Source organism: Triplophysa dalaica, chromosome 16, assembly GCF_015846415.1.
Source record: "Triplophysa dalaica isolate WHDGS20190420 chromosome 16, ASM1584641v1, whole genome shotgun sequence".
Lineage (NCBI taxonomy): Eukaryota > Metazoa > Chordata > Actinopteri > Cypriniformes > Nemacheilidae > Triplophysa > Triplophysa dalaica.
The window spans coordinates 18,023,256-18,046,701 of NC_079557.1; the positions used below are offsets into that span (position 1 = coordinate 18,023,256).

The following is a 23,446-nucleotide window of genomic DNA, read 5'->3' on the forward strand; positions in this document are numbered from 1 at the left end:
TGTGAACTGTGATGAGTGGGCTTCTCCTGAAGCTTCAGACTCAAGCTCATGTCGGGTGCGTCATTCACATTATTAACTCTACAACATTATTGTTGTGGGATATCTGCAGCCTACGAACAGAACAGAACTACGAACTAACACAGGGACAAGAATTGCTTCTGTCATAAGTGATCGTGACAAAACCTGTAAAAGAAAAATACATTTACTGGGTTAACATATATTATTTGGTTAGAAGTACATTTTTGTCATGTTTTAGGATTCCTTATATAAATATTTTACCGGCTTGCTTGTATGTTCTCCAAATCCAGCATAAAAAGATCATAGGAATCAATAAACTTCCAGGTGTTAATGACAGACTATTGGGATGTTGACATAAGTACACTCTAAAAAATGCTGGGTTATTTGTTTAACCCAACAGCTGGGTTGAGCCTGTTGGGTCATTTTGTTGGGTTATTTTCTTAGTGTTGGGTCATTTTTTGAGTAACCCAAACGCTGGGTTACCAGTCGGGTCCAATTGAGTGACAGTTGAGAGTTTAAACCCCTCCCACTCCTCTACGCATCAGACAAACTCTACCTCCGCGGGCATTTTGATCCACTTCATCTCGGAAAGCTGTTATTCGGAGAATAAAAGGTATGTTTACGAGTTTTTAATGTATAAAACTATTACTGTAAAAAAAATGCAAAAGTATGCAAAATTTGGCTGTTCGCATTAGGTTTGAAAGTAACGTTACAATCTAGCTTCGTTAGCTTTGTATAGCTAGTCTGTAACGTTATGCCCACGTTGTTCTAATTTACAGCTTTTTAATCATTTAAACTTCATTTTTGGTCAACATTTCCTCTGAAATGTGTGACTTGTGTGAGTCAGTAACTTACGCATCTTGATATTAGTTTAAGGTCGACACGAGAGCGTCGTGCCAAAAGCAAACATCCAGCTCATTTTTTTTTATAAATACCGCTAATGTTCGGTGACGGAACTTAGATTTAAGAGTCTTTTAGACGAGAATGTAGTTGTTAAGAAGTCAAATACGTGATTTATATATAAACATAACGCCTCTTTGAGATTTTGTTAAGACGCTGTCGGAGGTGTGAGCTTCAGGCTGTCAGCGGTCGTGGCTCCGTGGAGAGCAGCTCTATCTCGGCCATTGCCTCGGGAGTAGCCGCTCTTATAACGTTAGTGGTTAACCGTGAGATAAAATTAATTTTGGGTATATGAGACGAACAATTGATGCTCTTTTTAGACTTCTACTTATTCCCGAGTGTGTCGAATTAGTGAAGGGTTGTTTTAACGTTCATAATATTATTTTTTAAGACTGTATTTCACTTTCTGTACTATATCCCACTCTTCTTTTTTCCCCCACTGACAGGTTGCAGAATAACAGCTAATATTAATGGATCATTCTATTCAAGAGAAAGTCAACTGGAACGTGTATGTTTTCATAACAGGCTTAAAGGTAAACATTATTTAGGTAAAATGTTAATGTACTTCTTTATATGTTTATTATAATCCATTGTGCTCTGGTTAGGCCAGTTTCCTTACATTCTACTCTTGTCTCTTTTCTTGTCTCTTTATAGATGAACAAATTGATAAAGAAACCCTCCTGCTGGACATCCACTTCCAAAAGTGCACACCACACTGTTTTCTACAAACTCCCAGGAAAAGAATCCTCTTTAGTAAGACTGCTCCGTGGATATTTTAGGTTAAGCAGTGCTGAAACCGAAAGAACTAACACTATTGAAAATGTTTTGTGAGTTTATATGAAGAGGAAAGTTACGGTGTCCCTTTTTCACATCCATAACGCTTGTTTATTTCTTTTTTTATAGAAAACTTGTGCATAGATTTATATTTTATCATATAAATGCGGTTCTATCAACAAGGGTTTAGTAAAATACTTTTTATAGTGTTTTGAAGTGTTAAGTTGTCTAACTATTTATATTTACTTGTGCCACTTTAATAACCTTGTTAAATGTATATGTTAAAATCTAAACTAATGTAATTTATTGAAGTTAATTTTCTTTAAATATGTATAAACATACATTTCATCAAAATGTTTTATATGCCATTTTATTGTTCATTGAGCATAACATATTGCATGTTTTTATGAATTCCTTTTGTCTTGCATTTTGATCCTTAATAAAACTTTTGATTCTTACTGATGCCTCGAGTATTCCTCTGTGATTTTGTTATTATTATTTTTAAACATTTCGGGTTTGTTTTAAACCATCAATGTAATTTTTAAGCAAAAGTTGATTTAAATAAAACAACCCAGCATGTTGGGTCAAAGATTTAACCCAACTGGCTGGGTTAAAATAACCCAACGCTGGGTTTGTCCATATTTGACCCAACGTTGGGTTACCAAAATAACCCAAATTGGGTTGTTTTAACCCAGCCTTTTTTTAGAGTGTAAACAAAACTTTTAGACCTCTTTGGTGGCATTTTTAATAGAAAGGGAGGTATTCTACTGGACAATTAAGAAACAGACATGGGTTATTTTATGTGCATCAGACAGACAGATTGAAACACTGAATGCTTTCTTAAACGTTTAATAAACTATACAATAGTCAGTGTGGGTGCATATTGCTTTTACAGTCACACCAGATTTATGGAATTATTACTATTTAAGGTCATTTAGTTTGGGTAAATTTGGGTAAAGTTTGTTCTGCATTCTGAGATTTACCCATTTTGCAGAAGTAAGGCCAATATATCCTCTTGTGTTATTGAAATAGATGACATATATACAAATAAATATGCTGACAAGAACATTTGACATCTGACGGTCAACATGTGATTGCCATTTGTAGCATTTATAGCATACAAATAAAGTGATGCTCCTCTCTGCTGACAGTTACATCAAAACAGTCAATGAATAGGTCTTGTTATAAATGTACTTTTTCCATGAACAACATTTTTTGGGAATTGTCAGATAGTGTGAATTGTGCATGGCAGATCAGCGTTTGTCACACTTAAAAGGAAATCTTCTGGTAGTCTTGTGATGGGGACTGTGACAGGGCATCAAAAGTCATCTAATTATAAACACTGTGCATCAACGATTGCTACAAACTACAAGGGAAGTGCAAAACCTCAGTAAGAGTGAGTCTTGTGCCAATCACACATTCAACTTCTGCTTTGTTTTAAAACTTTTTAAATAACAGGAAAAGTAATACAAAGTCATAAACCATTGTGCTATGAGTAGTGAAGCTTGTCTTTAAAAGCTGATCTTTACATTTCCTAATCTAAAACTCTAGGCCATTTGCGCATTTCTCTGGCATTCTTTTCAAAACCATATTTCATGTGTGGTGAAAGAGTTTAGGTACACGCAAATACCTTAGCTTGCAGGACAGTTCTTTATAAGTGGTCTAAGCAGCAACATTCCCATGTTTATTCACTCAAAAAGTTTAACTTGGTCATGTATTGGTTCTGCGAATCTGTGTACCATTGCATTTACAAACCAACCAACACGGTTACATACCAAAAAATACTTTTAAGAATTATATTTATTAACAATTCTTCTTAAACATTTCTAAAGGCTATTGATAAACACTACTGCCAACTATTACCACATAACAAATAGTTTGATATTTAAGTAAATTTCGTAAATTCTCAAATGACACGAGCCATTTCGTAAAACACCTCTCTTATAGTGCTCTGTGTTGAATCTTGACTTGCCGTATGAAGTTAGAAACAATACTTCTTCCCACCTCTGTAAAATAAGAGGAGGGATTTGTGAGAATGGGAGGGAAAGTCCATATAAAGAGAGAAAATGTGCAAGAGAGGGAGAAGTAGGTGCATATGCGCATTAGGAGGTTGTACTATATGTGCGTGTTAGCGAATAAGAAAACGATAAAGGTATAACTGATTGGGTAATTTAAAAAAAACCTTAGTAATACAGAATTGATTCCTCAGGTAATGTCTTGTTTTCTCTCAGAGACAGTCTGATACAAGCACAGGCACAGCAGTGGACGGGAAGATGTTTGGCTGTCAGGGAGCTGGGCTTAGGATTCGGTCCTGGGTCACTCTGATCACAGGGTTGGTGGAGTGTTTGGGGTTTGCGGGGGTCATGTTCGGTTGGGCATCACTGGTTTTTGTGCTAAAGAGTCAGGGATACTTCAGCAATCTGTGCGTGAACAACACTAGAAATGGAACCATCACTGAAGGTCAGTAGGTAAATGGGGGTAATATTATTTATGTCCACCACAATGTGTATAATGGATGCTTTTGTACTAGATTGCAGTGGGCAGGATGAGCAGTTCTCCCTCATCTTCACCATTGCCTCCTTTATGAATAATTTCCTTACGCTGCCAATTGGCTTCCTTTTCGATCACTTTGGTACCATGGTTTCCAGGCTACTGGGAATGTGAGTCAGACCTCTTTGTTTTGTGTGTGTTTGTCTGACTAATGATGTTTACAGTATGCTACCACTAACAAAAAGGTACAGTATTACAATGGTTATTTGGAATAAATACTATATAATCCTGTGATCCTATGATGGTCTAAAGCACCATGATGTATGCCGTTAGCATTACCATTGGTACTGGTATTGGTGAGTCCCATTGGTATTTCGTAGCTCAGTCAAATGTTTACAAACTCTGATAACCAAACACTACTCCAGCAGCTCTTCCTCTTCTCTAAGGAAGGCCTCGTCCCTTTTTTGGCTTATTCTTTTGGGCCGAGGTTATTAAAAGCACTCGGAATAGTGACATCATGTACCCGGGAAGTAGAGGGCTGTAGTCCGATTTTAGCCGTTCTCTGTAGTCCTTGAAAAGCGAATTCTGTTAAAGACAATATCTCGCTTGGCATTGAACTTTGACCTTTATCATTTTGCAGATATTGTTTATGCTCTAACAGCAACATTACACACTAAACAAAGTTTGGCATCACAGGGAATGGGCGCTTTAAGACACAGTCTTAACTTAGTGGCTATGTTTATGCAACTGGCCCCTGCATCAAACTTTGCCACTCATTAAAGTGTAAATTGTAAAAAATTGTCCAAGTGCGGTGGATCTACGATATGGACACCTAAATCATATTAAATCTAGAGTGCCTGAATGTTATTGTATTAGAGAATCATATGTTTCCTGTAGTTTAAGCATTGCAAGTGCAAAGATCATGGGTTTATCCCCATGGGAAAACATAGAATGTATGCACTGTACTGTAAGTCACTTTGGATAAGTGTATCTGCCAAACGCATGAATGTAAAATATGCTTAATCTGTATAGGTGTAGCTTCAATGTGTTCCACAACTGTTGACAACCAAACCTTAACGTGAAGTATTTCCTTAAAACTTAAAATATGTTGTTAGGCTTAAAAGAATATAAAAAACGAATTAACTGACATGGTCAAGACATTGAATATAAAATACAAAAGGGGGAGCAGGGCACGAAGTAACACATGGTTAATTGTATGAAAGCCCTTTTGCATATATACAGGTTCAAAGGGATTTGGGGATTTTGTATTTCTCTCTTACTGTCAGTCTTACTGTTGTTTTAATTTTTTAGTTTTTTTGTGCAAGTACTTGAGTAGTTTGAAAGCATGAAAGTAGTTTTTTCTTTATCCGATGTTTTTTATCTTCAATTTGTAAATTGGGCGTGTAAGTCACCAAATCCCACCTTATATTATCTTATTATCACTGTCTTGATGCCTAAAATAAAGTAACATACTGAAACATGTCAGTCGCTCCTTGCAACCGTTAAATGTTGCTACACAGTGTTGTACACAATAGTATATCTAAGCCTTCAAGTGTACAAAGGTAAAATGAAATTAAAACAATGTAAACTGCATTCATCACATAGACAATTGTAAGTAGACTGTAAAATAAAATCCTGCAAAAAACGGATAAAGTAGTGGCAGAAAATGTTATGAACATTTAATGCTAAAATGCAATTCAATCCACTGCAAAATGTAAATAAAGGTAAAACAACAGTAAAAATGAATATGGAAAATTCATTTATGTTAATACAGTATATTGTGCACTATTTTTACGGATTTGTTTTATTTTAGAGTGTGCAACATTCAGGGAAATAAATGACAGCTATGTATCCATTCATGATAGAAGGATGTGTGAAATCTATCTATTATAGAGAGACGAACAAATAATTTCCATCTTCAGTATAAATATAGAACCACGGGGTAACATGCCCCGTTTCCCCTACTATAACAGCTGTTATGCTGGTTGTGATGAACCACAGCTGTGTAATGAGTTCCTAGATTGATGAGAACATTTTGTTTCCGTTGTTTTTGTTTTCTGAGGACTGTTTGATTCAGTTTTTTTGTTCCAGGTACTTGACACCAGAAGGTTTTGAGTTGCACAGTGTATTTAAGATAAGCAAGTTCTGTGCGGCACCTGGTGTAATGAATTTGGCATTAAATTGGTTCGTCTGTCAATTTGAGTGCACCTAGCTTGCAATGCCTGCTCCAGATATTTCTTATTATCTAACATTATTGCAATATTTATTGAGGTAATTACATTAAAGGCACACTAGATTCTTACACTAGCTTTGGTTAATAAATGTAGCATTTCATTTAAAGGAGAAATGAATTAAAATCACAATTGTAACCCTAGCTTTTGTTTTATAAGAGTGAATCGTATTCACGCGAACATAATGTAAGTGTCAGAACTGAAAACGCCCTGGTTACTGAGAAAACATCTGTTATTGACACCAGGCCCAGCGAACGGCAGGTTCTGGAATGCACCTATCTACGACGACATTGATAGGTTGAACACCGCCTCCATAGAAAATTATCAAGGACTGCTTCTCTAGCCCCGCCCACTGGTTTGCGGATGACAGTACTGAAGCAACAAGTTGCTCGGAAGCAGGTAGCGCGAGCAAGCAACAAACAAACATCCCGTTAAAGATATCTAAATATTGTGCCATCCCTGGTTGTGGAAGAATACAGTCATTGCATAACCTTCCTTCGGATTCCGATATTAGAAATGCGTAATTAAAGTTTATTTTTAAAGACGTTCCAGCTCATGTGGGAAAACATGGAGTGTTCGTTAGTTTAATTTCTCAGAGGATTCCTTCGTGAACAAGGCAGAGATCGACACTGGATTTGTGGAGAGTTTAAAATTAAAAAGCAGTGCTGCTGTGCCCTCAATATTGGATTCGATAGGAATGGCGCAGCAATGTAAGTAAACATTTTTGTGATATGCGTCACTATTGCAGTGTTAGAGATCGCTTGATGTGCCATGAGCACTCGAGATTAGTATTACATGGAGACCTCAGTCATTTGTATTAATTGCAGAGGTTGTATGTGATCCCGTTTGTTTATTTATCATGGAAACTCTCGTAACATTTGAGATCCGCGATCGCGGTGATCTTTTGTCCGGTCTCGCTGGCCTCAATTGCTGACAGTTACGGTCATATATCATTAAACGCAAAACAAGTATAGGTTATACAAACTATACGCAAAGCCTTGCCATCACATCCGGAAAATAAGTCAGAAAATTTGATTAAATCTTGCGATTGCATCACATGAAATTCTGATGTGGGGAGGTAATTTATAATTCAAAGGAGGTCTCCAGATTATACTGATGCTGGCGAAAACTGTGTGGTTCTCAACTCCAGTCCTCAGGCCCCACCTGACAGAATATTTTAGATGTCTCCCTATTGAACACATGAACAAGTTAATGAGATAATGAAGTGATCATTGATCAATAATGATGAACAGGTGATGTTAATCGCTGAAGAAAACATCATAAGTTCAAAAACCATAATAATGTTTCCTTTAGTGGGGCTCTTACCCTTGATTTATTTTTTATATCAGCTGTTATAGTGTGTTTCTGAACAGCCATTCAAAAGACAAAATTGTTGGAATGAAACCTTCTTAAATTGTTATAAGACAGATACAAATAAGGGGGATTTAAGTCTGACAAATATCGTGACATACCAAAAATCAACCAACATTTGCACAGCTATTACCAACACCAGGACAAAATAATTTTGTCTTTTGTCAGGCTCTTATAAAGATGCTTCAAAAACAAACTATTTCAGCTAGCAAAAAATATAACATAATAAATCAAGGGTAAGAGCCACACTTAATGAAAGCTCAACACTATTATAGTTTTTATTCTAGTGATTGTGTTTGTTAACATCACCTGTTCATCATTAATGACTCAATCATCACTTCATTATCTCCTTAACTTGTTCAGGTGTTCAATAGAGAGACATCCAAAGTATTCTGTCAGGGGGGGCTTGAGGACTGGAGTTGAGAACCACTAAGTAATGTTTTGAACCAAATTCACAGAAGGCTCCAACTACGTAAACTGCTATCCAATCAAAGCAGTGGGCGTTTACTTATAAACTCTTCAATGCGGCACGACATTTAAAACCAAGCGTTTGCAGAGCTGGCCTCAAAACCAGTGTGGAAAATAGCCTATTACTTCTTGATTTTGATGTTTTTTTATGTAAAAATCATGCAAACGTCATAGCTAGACCTCATACAACAGTATAAAACAATAAACAAGGCCATTTCATGAGATCTTTAAAACATTATACAACAGTTCTTTCTGGTTCTCGAATCTGATTGGCTGAATGCCACGCGATATTCCACCAGTATCAACACAGGAACCACTTAACCATTTGAATCACTGTGTCACTAATTCACTAATGCACATTTGGCAATGTCTCTTAGAGCATTTTACAGTGCTCAGACATGGTTAAAAAAATTACTGCGCAGTATGCAAGTGTCTCAAGACGCGATGTATTGTAAACAGCATTGCGCAAATGTGAAAGATGTGACGGAGGTTTGTTTAATTATGAAATGCAGCATAAGACAAAAGAAACCAGCGCTTTGTTTGTACATTAGAAGATTGAATGCTAAAGATTGAACCAAGTATGTAACACGACTGAAGAAATGTAAAAGTGTCTTTTTTAAAAGATATTACTTCGAAGGAAAATAGTTCTGTCATCATTTACTCACTTTCGAAATCTGTGTAAATGTCTTTGTTTCGATGAACACAGAGAAAGATAATTGGAAGAATGCTTATAACCAAACAGTCCTTGGACCCCACTGACTACCATAGTAGGAAACATTGTTATTATGAACACAGACAAAAGATAATTGGACGAATGCTTGTAACCAAACAAGGACATTTATACAGATTGGGAACAACTTGAGGGTGGGTAAATGAAGATAGAATTACATTTTTGGTTGAACTTTTCCTTTAAACTATACTAAAACTATAATTAACTAACAATGGGGATGACTAAAATGTGATTAATACGAAATTGCATACGCTTAAAATGAATCAGAAACACTAAAACCAAATCAAAATTTGCTGTCAAAATTAACACATTGACCCATTTACATTTACGTTAAGGCATTTGGCAGAAGCTTTTATCCAAAGCGACATACATTGCTGATCCAGAGAAACCCAATGTTTTTTGTCCTTATCTCCTCATTTGCTCTGCTCTCCTGTCACATCACTCATTACAGCGTCATATGTTTCACTTTCTTAAAAGCCTTTTTAATCCAGTTTCATTGTTTTAACATTACCATTTATACCTACAGTATTATGTTTTAAAGTCTTTGCTAGATATAAATCTGTTATAAGCCTTTTGAAACCAGTGTGATGATCTTTCTTGTTGGTGGAATTATGATTGGCATTAGCCCTCTTTGAATTGTTCTTCCTGTTCATACTGCTTAACTTGAAACACACTTTCAATTTAAATCCTAACAACAAACTGCTTGGCAAGTATAACAGAAAGAATGTTTAGCAAATGAACTGGGAAAGTTAACTAAAAAGTAACTTCCACAATGTTTGATTCCACAAACCGGTCATGTTAGTAATCAAAGCAGTTGAACTAATCTCCAGACCAGCCCTTACGAAAGTAAACCATAGTTTTTTGTAGTACAAGTGTAGTAACCATGGTTTTTTGGGTGCATTGATTACTTAGGGCAAAACCATGGTTTTAAACATCGTTTACTATGTTTTGTACAAAAAACTTGGTTTTCAAAACCATGGGTATTTTGTTATAACCATTGATTTACTACAGTAACCATAGTTTTTTGGTTTTAACTGTGGTTCAATTGGTAAATTTTCGTAAGTGAGGTTACATTCCACGATTGGATTACTTCAGATAAATGTCATTAAGAATCTGACCATTGTGTGCGGTTTTCTAATGAGCATAATAAAAGATACCTTAATTTCTCTTCTTTTTCTCGCTTTTAATCATCTTCGACCGACACAGGGATATATATTTTGCCATCAAGTGTACAGAGGCAAACAGGCATCATTGAAAAGACACACATTTTCTGTGCAGAGTTCTTTTAGGAAGCAAATTATTTTTTTAAGCACCACTGGCTCTTGCTGTCCAAACATCAGGGGGATACTTGAGCAAAAGGTGATATCTAAGACCACATGCTCAGCATCTGACTCTGAAACATACGCTGCACTGGTTCTGAAGAACAAAAGCTGAATGAGTGTTCATGGCATTTCCCTGCTGTACCGGTATTAATTGGGGTGGTGAATCGCATGCCAATTCCATTCACCAATATTAATATGCCTTTTAAAAATGTAATCAGAGATTATAGGTTACCAAGGGCAAACCCCTAGTTTCGTCATTGACACAACATTGAGTGGATTACAGAAATGGAACATCTCGGTTACGACTTTACCCTCGAAATGAAAAAGAATAGAAGAACTGTGTTGAGACAGAATTGGATTTGAACTTGAGAAATTTTCAACTCTGAATTTTAAAAGGCCCCCCAAAAAAGCGCCCCATACTAAAATATGAGATGCTCTGCGCCGGGTTGAGTTTGCTGTTGTCCCAGTTTACCCAACCGGTCTAGGAGCAGGAGGTCCCTGTGCACACACTACAGATACACTACTCTCACCAAGATGAGCCAGTTGTCAAGATCGTCTCTGACTTTGGTAAAGATTTGAGGTGACAGGGCCAGACAGAAAGGCATAACCTAGTACGTATAGGTTTGAACCTCGAAGGCGATCAGAGTTAATAGGTTCTTCATGACCATAAATGCCCATCCCTGGTTCATGCTGTACTGTAAATTGTGGTGCAAGATATAAAAATTTGATGCATGAAGTGTGCACTCTGAAAACATGGTAAAGAAAAGTGTATTTAATTCCAGGAAAAAAGGGTCTGGCACCATTTGTCAGATCCTACTTGGTTTGATATTTGTTTGTTAATTCATACATTTTCAAACAATGTTTCTTAAATGTCCAAATATTCTTTGAAGGACATTTATGAATTAGAATATGCAGTAATGACATTTTTCATTTTTGAAGGGAATGGGGATTAATCTTTGTTTAAATATTCTCACTGTTTTATCATTTATTTACAGTTCAGTTTACACTGTAGGAGTGCTGCTAATAGTCTTTTCTAGTCCAGGTAAATACAGTTTTAATCTCCTCTTGACCATCAGTGCACTGATATATTATAACGTGTTTATGATCCAAATTAATGTTGTTCCTCAGCCACCTCTGTCCTTCTATTTCCTGCACTGTCCTTCATCGCTATGGGAGGAGTTCTGTTTCTGATCACCAACATGCAGGTACTGATTTTCTCCAGGGTGCATAAAAAAATCAATGTCTTATTTTGTAGGCTTATTATTATTATGTAGGATTATGTTTCATTTTAAGACAACTTAATTGACACTGTTTCACCAAGTTTTAAGCCAAGTGGATGATCACACAAAAAAACGGAACGGACGAATGGAAACCAGCAATGCGCTTTGTTAGCCGACATCTGTAGTTTGTTGTTTATTTTACATTTATTTTCATTATAACGTACGGAGCCCTTTTAGGGACATGGTGGTGGAAAAAAATGAGAGGGGAGAGATTTTTTTTTTAAAGCTTTAGCGTTATCTTGCACAATCTTTGCGTTCCCCTGGGAAACATTGCGTTATCTCGCAAAACTTTTGCGTTCTCTCTCAAACTTTTGCGTTCTCTCGCAAAACTTTTGCATTATCTCGCAAAACTTTTGCATTATCTCGCAAAACCATTGCGTTATCTCGGAAAACCATTGCGTTATCTCGCAAACCATTTTGTATTCGGAAAAACACTTGTTTAATGTACTGTAGGCTGAGTTTGAGACTAGCGCCTTTAACATTGGTTTATAGACGCAGATTCCCAACCTAATAACTAGTGAGCTAAACGTTCTTATAACACAAATGACACCTCATTCTACGTAACGTAAACAATGAACTTGAACTTAATTTTCCACAAATCGAGCCCTAGGCGGGAGCCGACTGAAACAAGACCGAAAGGATCCTCTATAATGGCAAAACCCGAAGATCATTAGGCTACTAAAAATAGTAATTAACTTCAGTGCTACATAATGTAGTATAACTAAAACCAGTTTAGATTCAGTACGAGGCCATTAATGTGTAATCTGAATTTGGTGAGACTACAGTGTGTAACATTTAAGTTGTTAATTACAATTTTTTTAATAACGCTTTTCGGATTTACAGTCACTTTGGAGACGGTCTCTTTGGACTACTCCATGTCGCCTGCTCATACAGAGATACATTTATATTCTCGTTTTGAGGAAGACTAGGTTGTTGATCCTTGTCTAAGGAATAATGTGTTGTTTGTGTTATAACAACGTTTAGCTCACAAGTTATTGGTCCGGGAATCTAGTATGAACCGCTCCATTGTTAATCTACGGATCGGAATAACAGGACGTTTGAATGTTTTGAGAGATAACACGAATATGTTTGCGAGAGAACGCAAAAAATTTGCGAGATAACGCAAAAGTTTTTGCGAGGGAACGCAAACGTTTTGCGAGATAACGCAACGTTTCTCGGGGGAACGCAAAGATTTTGCGAGATAAACATAAAACATATTTTTCTCTTCCCTCTCATTTTTTTCCACCACCATGTCCCTAAAAGGGCTCCGTAACGAGCCTCATAGCCTGATATGCTTTTTGTTTTTTTCGCAAACGCATTTGGTAAGTCCCCGTCTGTATGCTTGCAATCACTGTAATAGTGGGGGAGCCCCGGAGAGCATCTGTCTGTGTGCGCCAGCGGTCTCGGAGTTTACTAGTAGAAATGACTGGAAAAACGGGAGTGTAGTCAGATGTCTGCAACGGGAAAAAAAAAGGAACCAAAAACAATGTCAAGGTCAATGTCTGCTTTATTGTCAATTCTGCCACATGAACAGTTCATATAGAGGATTGAAAACGCGTTACTCTCAGACCCATACAAATAACACTAACACAGACCTCCAGATGTGATCAGAGTTCAGTGGTGCATGGGTGCATGGGTGCAAGGGGCAAGAGAGGGGAGGGGGGGCTGGGTTGGAGTTTAGCTTCCTGGCTACCTGGTGGATAAAGCTTTCCTTTAGTCTGCTGGTCCTGGCCTGGAGACTCCGCAGTCTCCTCCCTGATGGCAGCAGCCAGTAAAAGCTGTGTGTGGGTGGCTGGGATCACCTGCAATGCAGAGGGCTTTGCGGGGGAGACCGGCTCCATAAATGTCCTGGAGGGAGGGGAGAGAGACATCAATGATCTTCTCAGATGCTCTGACTTTGCGTTGGAGGTTCTTGCAGCAGGACTCGTAGAAGGTCCACAAATTATCTTGAAGAGGTTTTGCTGATTAATCTACTCATAACGGAATGCAAACTGACACATGCCACAGATCCGTATCTCTAGCTAAGAGAGATGGATGATTTAGTGACGTAAGAGTTCATCAACACTGTGGATGAGTCACTAGCAATGGGTTTAAGATGTGCTTTTTTTGAGCATTAAAGACGCAAATAACAGTACAATGACAAACGCAAACATAAGTAAATAGCGTTACTTGATTCATTTAAATACTCTCCTCCCATAAAATTTGCATCTGAAGAGGAGACGCCTACAAATCCATATGCAAAAAGGCCAGTCACAAAAACAGCTGTGGTCACTCCTTTTCAGCGCTAAGTTTCACTGTGTGTCTTCAGTAAATATATCGACAGTATTCTTTTTCATCAAAAGAGGCGGCCGCAAGCTGTTAGTAAATCTGGCCCTTTGGCCTGTTTACGACACTTACTGTATGTCCTCTTATGTCACTCATCTGCTTCTTTAGGTTGGAAATCTCTTTGGCACACATCGCTCCACTATAATCACTCTGTATAATGGAGCTTTCGACTCATCCTCTGCAGTTTTCCTCGTAATTAAGGTAAGAGACAAATGGAAGACATGCCATTTTGCTATTTTTTTCCCCGCCAGTGCGACCGGTTCAATTAAAAAATAAAAGATAGTGCTTTTACAACTTGCATTGCATAAAAGCAGCTGTACACACAAAAAAAAAAAAACATAAGTTTAACACATAGAAAGTAAGATAAACCTTAAGAGTAATACGAAATCGATTAGGTAAGGGCATTGTATCCAGTGTAAAACTCTCGTGGTTTTAAGGCAAGTCTTACAGATGAGCTAAATAAACTCTAGATACAGTATATTATCAACGGTCAAAGAGAATTTCCCATAAAATCATGGAATGCAATTAGCATTCCTGGATAAAAATATGTCATTTTGGTTTTAGTCTTATACTATAAAAGTGATTGCCAAGTATAGAGCCCTAAGTCTGATGCTAGCAGGCTCCCAGTAAGTAAGCACACAACGGCAGACAGTGGCAAGGAACCAATCATATATATAAATGGAGAAAAAAAAACTTTGGGAGATACCAGACTCAACCAGGAGAGCCAGTTTTCCGCTGGCTTGTTACCACAACACACCTGCATCTTTACAGGTTAAACTTGTATAGGCTAACTAAGCTGAGAATTATGCAATTAATCTTAAGAACATACAAATAAAAAACTACAAAAAGGATAAATACACACAATGTCTATTGTGTAAAGTATATATAATAATAGTGTGTTGTGAAGAGGACTTGTCTGGCCATCATCTCATTCCTTCGGACCAGTCTGATTACAAGACAAATCCATCTTACCTAGGGAGACTGAAAAGACTACCATTCCATACTATTATGTCCCTTTTTTATTTGGTGTGTCCCTACTGTACCTTTTATTATAGCTCCTAGGGATAGCATGTATAATGTGAATTATATAATGCCTCGCACTGAGCCCTGTGGCAATCTGTATTATATAATTTGCAAAAAACAGATCTTATATTTAGCAAAAAGAGCCGCCATATTAATTGTTTATCCACATTGTGTGTGCTTTTATTTGATTAACATCAATTAAATGACCTGTAAATAGTTTACTTTTTTTTTTTAAATAGGGGACACAGTTTCTGTTTCAATGTGAAGATATTTGGGAGATGAGATTATTGTATGTTGTGGATTTTATGTTTCCTGTGACATGAGACCGCTAGCAGATGGTTCTGTCTTCTCCTTGACACAGCCCCGAGTGAGACAAATTTTTAGAATTAAGACTACATGCCATATTTCTAGACAGGAGAGCAGCCTCAGCCCATGAGGGAGAGCGTCTCTTTTCAACACGTCAGGTCTGCCCCAAAAACTCTTCCAGTTATTTATAAAAGCTATATTATTCTACAGGCACCACCTAGACAAAGAACTGTTTAGTGATAACAATCTACTATGTACCTCATCACCACAATGAGAAGGAGGCAGGCAGAAAATATTAGTGTCTGACATCGTGCTTGCAAACTCAAACACATGTTTAATATTATCTTTTTTAATCTTCGATTGACAGAGTCGAAAATTATTTGTGCCGACGTGACAAATAATGCTATTAAATTTCATCTGTATAACCTGGTGGCATCAGTGCAGCCCCTCTCAAATGTTAGTCTAGAGCCCTGGGAAAGATGATGTTGATGATTAAGAATATGGGAATGGTCACATCTCTCTTTCAGTTGGTGTTTGAGAATGGAGTCTCTTTGCGATGGTCTTTTCTCTTCCTGTCTTGTTGTGCCATCATTCATCTGTTCCGTACATTTGTGCTGTTACCTCGTACCCGTATTCCCTACCCTCTTCCAGAGAACTACAACTATGGGTAAACCTTTTCCAACACATGAACACATAAGTACCTTAATACATGAAAACTTAAGTTCTCAACTAAAACTGACATTCTGTTACTCTGCAAATCCAATGTTTTGCTTGTGTCTGTCTTTTTCTGGCATTGCCAGGATTAAATGTGGGGGAACTTCCCAGGCAAAAGTGGATATGCCATTTGGAAGGAATTCTCCTCAAGGCCAAAACACAGACAATATGGGTAAGCATTAACCTTTTCACAGCAGCTCAACCTGAATAATCGAATAATCTAATTTAAATTGTGTAAATACAGGTATAAAGTTTTTAACAACATTAATCCTAATGGAAACAACATACCATATTCACTATGAAACGCTTTGAGGTTATCAAATTTAAGAAGGTCTTTAATAAGGATTCTGACTTCCATAGTTGTCAAAATCCAACAGGATTAAAACCAGTCTGATTGCTGATCGCTAAATTTCCACAAAGAGTTTTTGTTGTCTATTGTACACTTCAATGTCAACATTAAATATGGAAATAACCAACAACATTAAAAAAACTAGTTGATATGCATGTTAGCAACCAAAACCAGCACTGTGTACTGTAGAAATCACTAAAACACAGAGATTGAAGTGTTCTAGGATTATAATATCATAGTTTATAAAGCTAAAATCTGTAAAATCTCAAAATTGTATGTGATGCAGAGTCCTGCACGGGTTCGACGGGTGACCCGCAAATTTGGCTGAAACGTGTGAAAAATATATAACTGTGTTGGATACGGGTGCGGGTCGGTTCGGACACGGGGGAAACACGGGTCTAAACACGGGTTCAAAACAGTCACATGCAAATGTAAAAATAAATGCATATTTTTAGGAACACTTCTACAAAACTATGCCTGTATTTCAAGTTGGTAAAATATTATTTTTGTTTATTTGAGCCCGCGCCCTCTCAGGAGTCTCTAGGCCACATTCCACTTTTAAAAAATCACAACCGCGCGAACTGCTGCATGAGTCGTCGAGATAAATGTCCTTTAATAAAAATTTAATTAGAAACATTAAGTGTGTCTATGGGGGGCACGGTGGCTTAGTGGTTAGCACGTTCGCCTCACACCTCCAGGGTTGGGGGTTTGATTCCTGCTTCCGACTTGTGTGTGTGGAGTTTGCATGTTCTCCCCGTGCCTCGGGGGTTTCCTCCGGGTACTCCGGTTTCCTCCCCTGGTCCAAAGACATGCATGGTAGGTTGATTGGCATCTCTGGAAAAATATTGTCCGTAGGGTATGAGTGAGTGTGTGTGCCCTGCAATGGGTTGGCACTCCATCCAGGGTGTATCCTGCCTTGATGCCCGATGACTCCTGAGATAGGCGCAGGCTCCCTGTGACCCGAGGTAGTTCGGATAAGCGGTAGAAAATGGAATGGAATGGAAAGTGTGTCTATAATGTGATTAACTGATTTGATTTCGAGTGCGGGTCGGGTGTCGGTTCTATTTTAAGCGGGTCGGGTGCGGATTTTAATTAGTGCTGCTGTCGGAAAACGGGTCGGAAGCGGTTTTAAGCACTGCAGGTACGGGCGGGTGCGGATTTACAAAATCGGACCCGTGCAGCTCTATGATGTGATGGTCTACAATAGTACAATAAAGAATGTATGTTGATTGTATTGTATGTTTTTCTAAGAACGGACCTTTAAAAGCTGTTTCCTCTCCTGGTTCTTCATGTGTCATCTATTGTGGCTCTCTGTGATGCAGCTGAGACATTATCTGTTCATCGGTACATTAAACCCTATGCTGAATCATCTTGCTGCTGGGGATGCAGGCCTTGGTACAATATACCCACACATATGCAGTGTTATCATCCCTTCTTACCATCTGTGTTAACTAAGTTAACTAATTCCTTTAGGCAGTATTAGTAGATACTAGCAAACTTACCTCAACTTGTATATCATAATCTTGTCATCTTTTTGCCTTGAACAGTCTTTTTGCTTTTGTTTCCAGTGAGCAGATATACTAACGCATTTGCGTTCACTCAGCTGTGCGGAATACTTTGTGCTCCCTGGAATGGCCTGATCATGGACCGCCGGAAGGGAAAAGAGCGAGAACCAGGTCAACACATAAACACATCCATGTCCTTGCATTTCACCCTGTAGTATAAGTCAAGTTTTAAATTGTGTTTATATGTCTATGTGGTTTTCACATACCATGTGCAAATCTTTTATTTTATTCCTGAGAATTTTCTCAAAGAAACTGAAGCTTACTAAAGAATGCAGTTTAAAGCTACCCCAGTTTATAACGTCATTACCCTGTAACCAATCACATCAACCCATTTGACCGTGTGAATCAGCAGTTCGAGCCAAAGATATGTATGGATGGCGCATAGATTAGGCGTTGCACTGCTGTCACCTCTCAGTTTTACTTTCACTTTAGCAGCATCTGTTACTGCCCAATGCAGCATCCATGTATGTCCGAGCTGGTGCGAATGAGTGTAGGCGGAGCTAATTTACATATTCTATGGTTCGATCTGGTCAGAGCTGTTGAGAGAGACAGTCACGTCAACTCCGTTGACTCCAATGGAACAGTTTTTTCACAGCAATGTCATTTCATGGATCCTCTCAATAGTCCCCAGAAGTTACACATGGAGCTGTGTAAACAGATCAATTGAGGTAAACTTTAAACACATTTAAATATGCAAGTCATTTATTGAATAAACATTTCTAAGGAATAAAGAATTAAAAGAAAAAACATCATTTCCTGGAACTATCTGTAGGCTCCATGAATCACGTGACGCTCGAAAGATTTTAACTTCCGTTGTCATAACTCTCTCTCAATGGCTCTGGATTTGATGTGATTGAGTGGGGAGCAAATATATGACTCTGCATAAATGAGGTAGGGGTGTGGATTTACATTCAAGTCGTTATAAGGCATGAAGACATTATTATCACAGGAAAAAAACTTTACATATGCTATTTTAAGCTCAAATATTCAAGTGATAAAATTATCAAATGCCATTGGACTGTTAAAAAAATTCAGTCTCATTGAATAAGAGAGGCTGGTCAACCCTCTCAGTCAAAACACATGCAGGTCTGTTGAGCTGGGACATTTTTTTTATTATGTAGGTCTGAGTGAGCAAGAGGCCGACCTGAGGGCAGCTATACTGTCTCTGTTTCTGACTGGGCTTCAGTGTGTGCTGTTCTCAGTGTGTGCAGCCACACCCATCCTGCCCCTGCAGTACCTCACTTTTGTCCTTCAGGTCCTCAACAGATCCTTCCTCTTCGGAGGAAACGCTGCCTTCATCAGTATGGCGTGAGTTATCACAGACACATTTACTATGGTGGATAACTGATATGATTTTTTATATTGTGTTGTAAATCTTATCTAGATTTTGATAAGGAGTACATATTATGAAATGGTATTATAAACAAGTCTCTTCCAGATGATGTAAAACATTGCGTGAATTGAAATTGCGTGCATTTAGACATATTAGGCACCCAAATTACTCCTTAGTAACCAAGTTTTTAAAAGAGATCTTGAATTTATTATTCGTTAATAAAAAAGAAAGTAATGGACTGTGAGTGTTTTTATGTAGTTACTGTATGTGATTCAATGTTTCTTTTTTCAGGTTTCCCCCAGTCCACTTTGGAAAGCTATTTGGAATGTTGATGGCACTCTCAGCAGTGGTCTCTCTGCTCCAGTATCCCTGCTTTGCCATCATTAAAGGACCATTAGGTGGAGACCCTCTTTATGTAAGTTTCTGTGTATTTAAAGTGTTCAAATAAAATAAACGTTTAATATTATAGATTTTTGTTCAGTGAAGATGGATTGGTAAATGTTTAGTGTTTGGACAACCACAGAAATAAAACATTTTTGAATTTCATTTCATTTCATTAGATAAAATATAAAATATCACAGTATCTGCAAAGAAATAAAAGTCTTCTCAGTACTAACGCCACAATGGCGCCACTCTAGTTCTTAATAGATGTTTGAAGTCACGACACATTCCACATAAGGTAGTATTTGTAAACTTTACTAAATGCATTAGCTACCATACCAACTAACAACCAGCCAGCAACATAGATTTTAAGCATTACTTAATCTTCATTAAATTACTTAATGCTAATTGTTCTTGTTAGTTCATTTTATATTAACTAATGTTTACAGTGACAACTTTTGATTTTTTAAATGTTAAAAACAATTAAAATATGCTGAAATTAACAGGAACTAAAATTAATGAATGCTGTATATTTTTCTTTATGGTAGCTAACAGATCAACTAATGTTAACAAATACAACCTTGTTGTTTGAGGTTTTGATATTTACGTAATGCACTATCATTTAAAGAGTGACACATTGTGTAAAAAAATTTTGCGACCACTGTGCTTGTTTCTGTTGATTCATTTTGACATACTGTTCTTCTTGACGTTTATTCACAGTCTGTGTCATGTGTCAAGCATCACTTATTTTCATTTTTTGGGAAGGAAGGGAGGGTGGCAGCTTTTAAATTAGATAAACCTGCTGTATTTTGAACAAGCCTCCAGTCCTCAGTCTTAAATCCATGACAGTGTTTGTTTGGCAGATACCAGATTCAGCATCGATAACGTGTATATGGTTCAGCTGAGAGGTTGTTGAAACCGTTCTGAGCTCGTTTTATCACTTGAGCACCCATCTATATCATTGTTTAGGATCAATAGGGCTGACTGAACTGTGAAAACTGTTTTGTCTCTAGGTGAACATTGCTCTGACCCTTCTGAGTCTCCTGGCCTTCATCAACCCTCTCTATGTTTACTTGCACTGTCGGCACCAAGCAGCCCAGCGATCCAATGGCAACATAAACACTTCTTCATAAGATTATTTTTACAAAGGGAATATCAAACTGACCTCTGACTTTAAAAACTGGTTTCTGTTTATTTTTTGATAAACAGAAAAAAACTAATATAGTGCTGAGAAATATGTACTAATCTTTCAGAGCTCGTGTTGTACCTAGATCCACTCATGGCCCTGTAAAGGTATGCAGTGCTTTATCTGTGCTGATTGAAGCTGGAAATTAACAGGGTCCTTCACCCTTTACTTATGTTCTCCCACACACTTCGGCCTGGATTCTGCAATTTGAGAACACATCCAAAAAACAAAGAAAAAACATTGCACAAAAAATGCCTGCTTTTCTAAAAGGGAATTCTATTATCATTTTTACATAAACTATAAAATTGATTAAGCGATTTGCAATGAAATTTTAAAGGATTCCCACAATATAACTAATCCTAAAGGGATCATAATAAATATATATGTAATAAGATGACAAGGACGTTTTGCCAAATCCGGACAAAAGTTGTACTAATCTAAGCATGTTCTTCACATTTTTTATTTTTTTTGTGTATATCAACTAGCACTTAACTTCCTAAATGTGTATGTTTTAATCAGTGATTCTCAGCTAGTACTTTGATAAAAGAAAATGCATCTAATCTGATTAAGACCACATGCTCCCTTGGAAAACTATAGTTGCGGGAGCCCTCTGTAGGACGTAACACGAATTTCAGGCTGGAATTTGTGAAAGATGTATTCATAAATGCATCTGTATTACTCAAAATAAAGGGATTTTTTATAAGAAAAACTAATGAAGTTGGCTGATTTTGTTGTGGGATGAAAAGGGGTTTCATGGCTATGGCATTTCGTAAAGAAAACACAAAATAAATTCACAAACTTATCACATACATATTGATAGCAGTAGTTTGTCACGGTGACAGTCCTGTCTTTGCCCTGGTTCATTATTACTATTTTTATCTTCCCCTGTGACCCATGATCCTCCAAGCTCCCTCACCAGTGCCTGTCGATCCTATCCCAACTTTAAACCACTCCTGTATGCCAACTACAGGGTCCAGTCGTGTTGATGCGTTAATCAATGTGGAATATGCTCTCCTGTTATTTATATTATTTATATAAATATCAGGTTTGTGTGCTTATCCGCGACTCTGGTCTGTTACCTGACAGTCACATCCAGAAAAAAAAATTGGTTCTCTATGTACCATTACATAGATTATTACATTCTATGTATTACATAATATGCTTAGATAAGAAATTGAGGCTTTAGAAAAATATGAAGACTTGTTATTGTAGCTATAGAAATATGTTATTTATGTTGCACTATATTTAAATTTTTTTTTTTTGAAATTGGAGTAAGAATACATTTTTATTTCAAGCCTATACTGTCAGCCCAAGTGATTAAATCAATACCATGTGTTTTTAACAAACATTAGAACAGTGGTTCCCAAATCCAGTTCACGGGACCCTGCTCACAAAATGTCTTAGATCTCTCTTTATATAAAACACTTGACTCAGCTCATTCAACTCAAGTTTATTTATATAGCGCTTTTCACAATGTATATTGTTTCAAAGCAGCTTTACAGGGGCAAACAGGAAAAACAGAAAAGGTAAAACACAGCACAGTGCATGGTATTTATACAACGAGTAAGATCATTCTAATAAATAATATCTAATTTATAAATAAATAAATAAATGCAGTCTCCCGGTGAGCAGGCCAACACTGCCCTGCTGTGGCGAGGAACCCAAACTCCAATGATTGATTAATGGAGAAAAATCCTCGGGAGAAACCAGGCTCAACCGGGAGGGCCAGATCCCCTGTGACGTGTCATAGCTGCACTCAAACTGCTGACATGTGATTTAAGTTTAGCATTTAATACCAAATATTGTAACTTCAGCATTAATAAGACAAATAGTCCGTCTTTGCTCTTGGTTGGGGGTGTATTGGTCTGAGCTGGGATGGTCCGATGGTCATTTTCTCTTGGCTGGTGGTGGAATTGCCTTAGATGGAGCTATGATGGTCAGTCAGTCTGCAGTTGTAGCTGGCGTAATCTCAAATTTGGGATGGGCATCTGTCGGTCGTCTGGACATTGTCGAACTTCTTCCTACCTCGGGATGGGCATCCCGAGGCAGAGGCGGAAAGAGAATAAAGATAATAATTAGCGTAGCTGCTGTTCATTAACTATGCATTAAGTGAAAGCTTCGCTGAAAAGATGTGTCTTTAATCTAGATTTAAATTGGGAGAGTGTGTCTGACCCTCGAATAGTATCAGGAAGGCTATTCCAGAGTTTAGGTGCTACGTATGAGAAAGCTCGACCCCCTCTGGTGGATTTAGTTATTCTAGGTGTTATTAAAAGTCCTAAGTTTTGAGATCTTACAGAGCGTGATGGGTTGTGACGTGATAAAAGCTTGGTTAAGTAAGTAGGGGCTAAACCGTTCAGGGCTTTGTAAGTAATTAAAATAATTTTTAAATTGATACGATACTTAATGGGTAGCCAGTGAAGCGATGATAAAACTGGGGTTATGTGATCGTATTTTCTTGACCTAGTAAGAACTCTGGCAGCTGCATTCTGAACTAACTGTAGTTTGTTTATCGATGATACAGGACAACCATGCATGAATAAGCTTTTCTGCGTCAGCAAAACATAAAATATTTTGTAATTTGGCAACATTTCTAAGGTGGAAGAAGGCTGTTTTTGTGATATTTGAGATGTGATTTTTAAATGACAGGTTGCCGTCTAATATAACGCCTAGGTCTTTAACT

At 37.5% G+C, this 23,446-nt stretch overlaps 1 protein-coding gene and 1 long non-coding RNA gene across 2 annotated transcripts; both read left to right on the forward strand.

Annotated features, from left to right (window-relative positions):
- The first annotated feature begins 463 nt into the window (after positions 1-463).
- On the forward strand, positions 464-2,035 carry LOC130437578 (uncharacterized). The gene is made up of 3 exons (XR_008909202.1): positions 464-631; positions 1,365-1,451; positions 1,573-2,035. It is a non-coding gene; the product is annotated as an uncharacterized LOC130437578 (long non-coding RNA).
- A 1,758-nt stretch (positions 2,036-3,793) lies between these two features.
- slc43a3b (solute carrier family 43 member 3b) lies at positions 3,794-21,459 on the forward strand. The gene is made up of 13 exons (XM_056769607.1): positions 3,794-3,844; positions 3,924-4,152; positions 4,223-4,352; positions 11,300-11,346; positions 11,433-11,509; positions 14,018-14,110; positions 15,766-15,905; positions 16,039-16,124; positions 17,553-17,696; positions 17,870-17,977; positions 18,988-19,174; positions 19,491-19,614; positions 20,594-21,459. Exons 1-13 carry the CDS (start codon positions 3,812-3,814, stop codon positions 20,711-20,713), a joined length of 1,518 nt encoding a protein of 505 aa, XP_056625585.1. The 5' UTR covers positions 3,794-3,811; the 3' UTR covers positions 20,714-21,459.
- Positions 21,460-23,446: the final 1,987 nt, after the last annotated feature.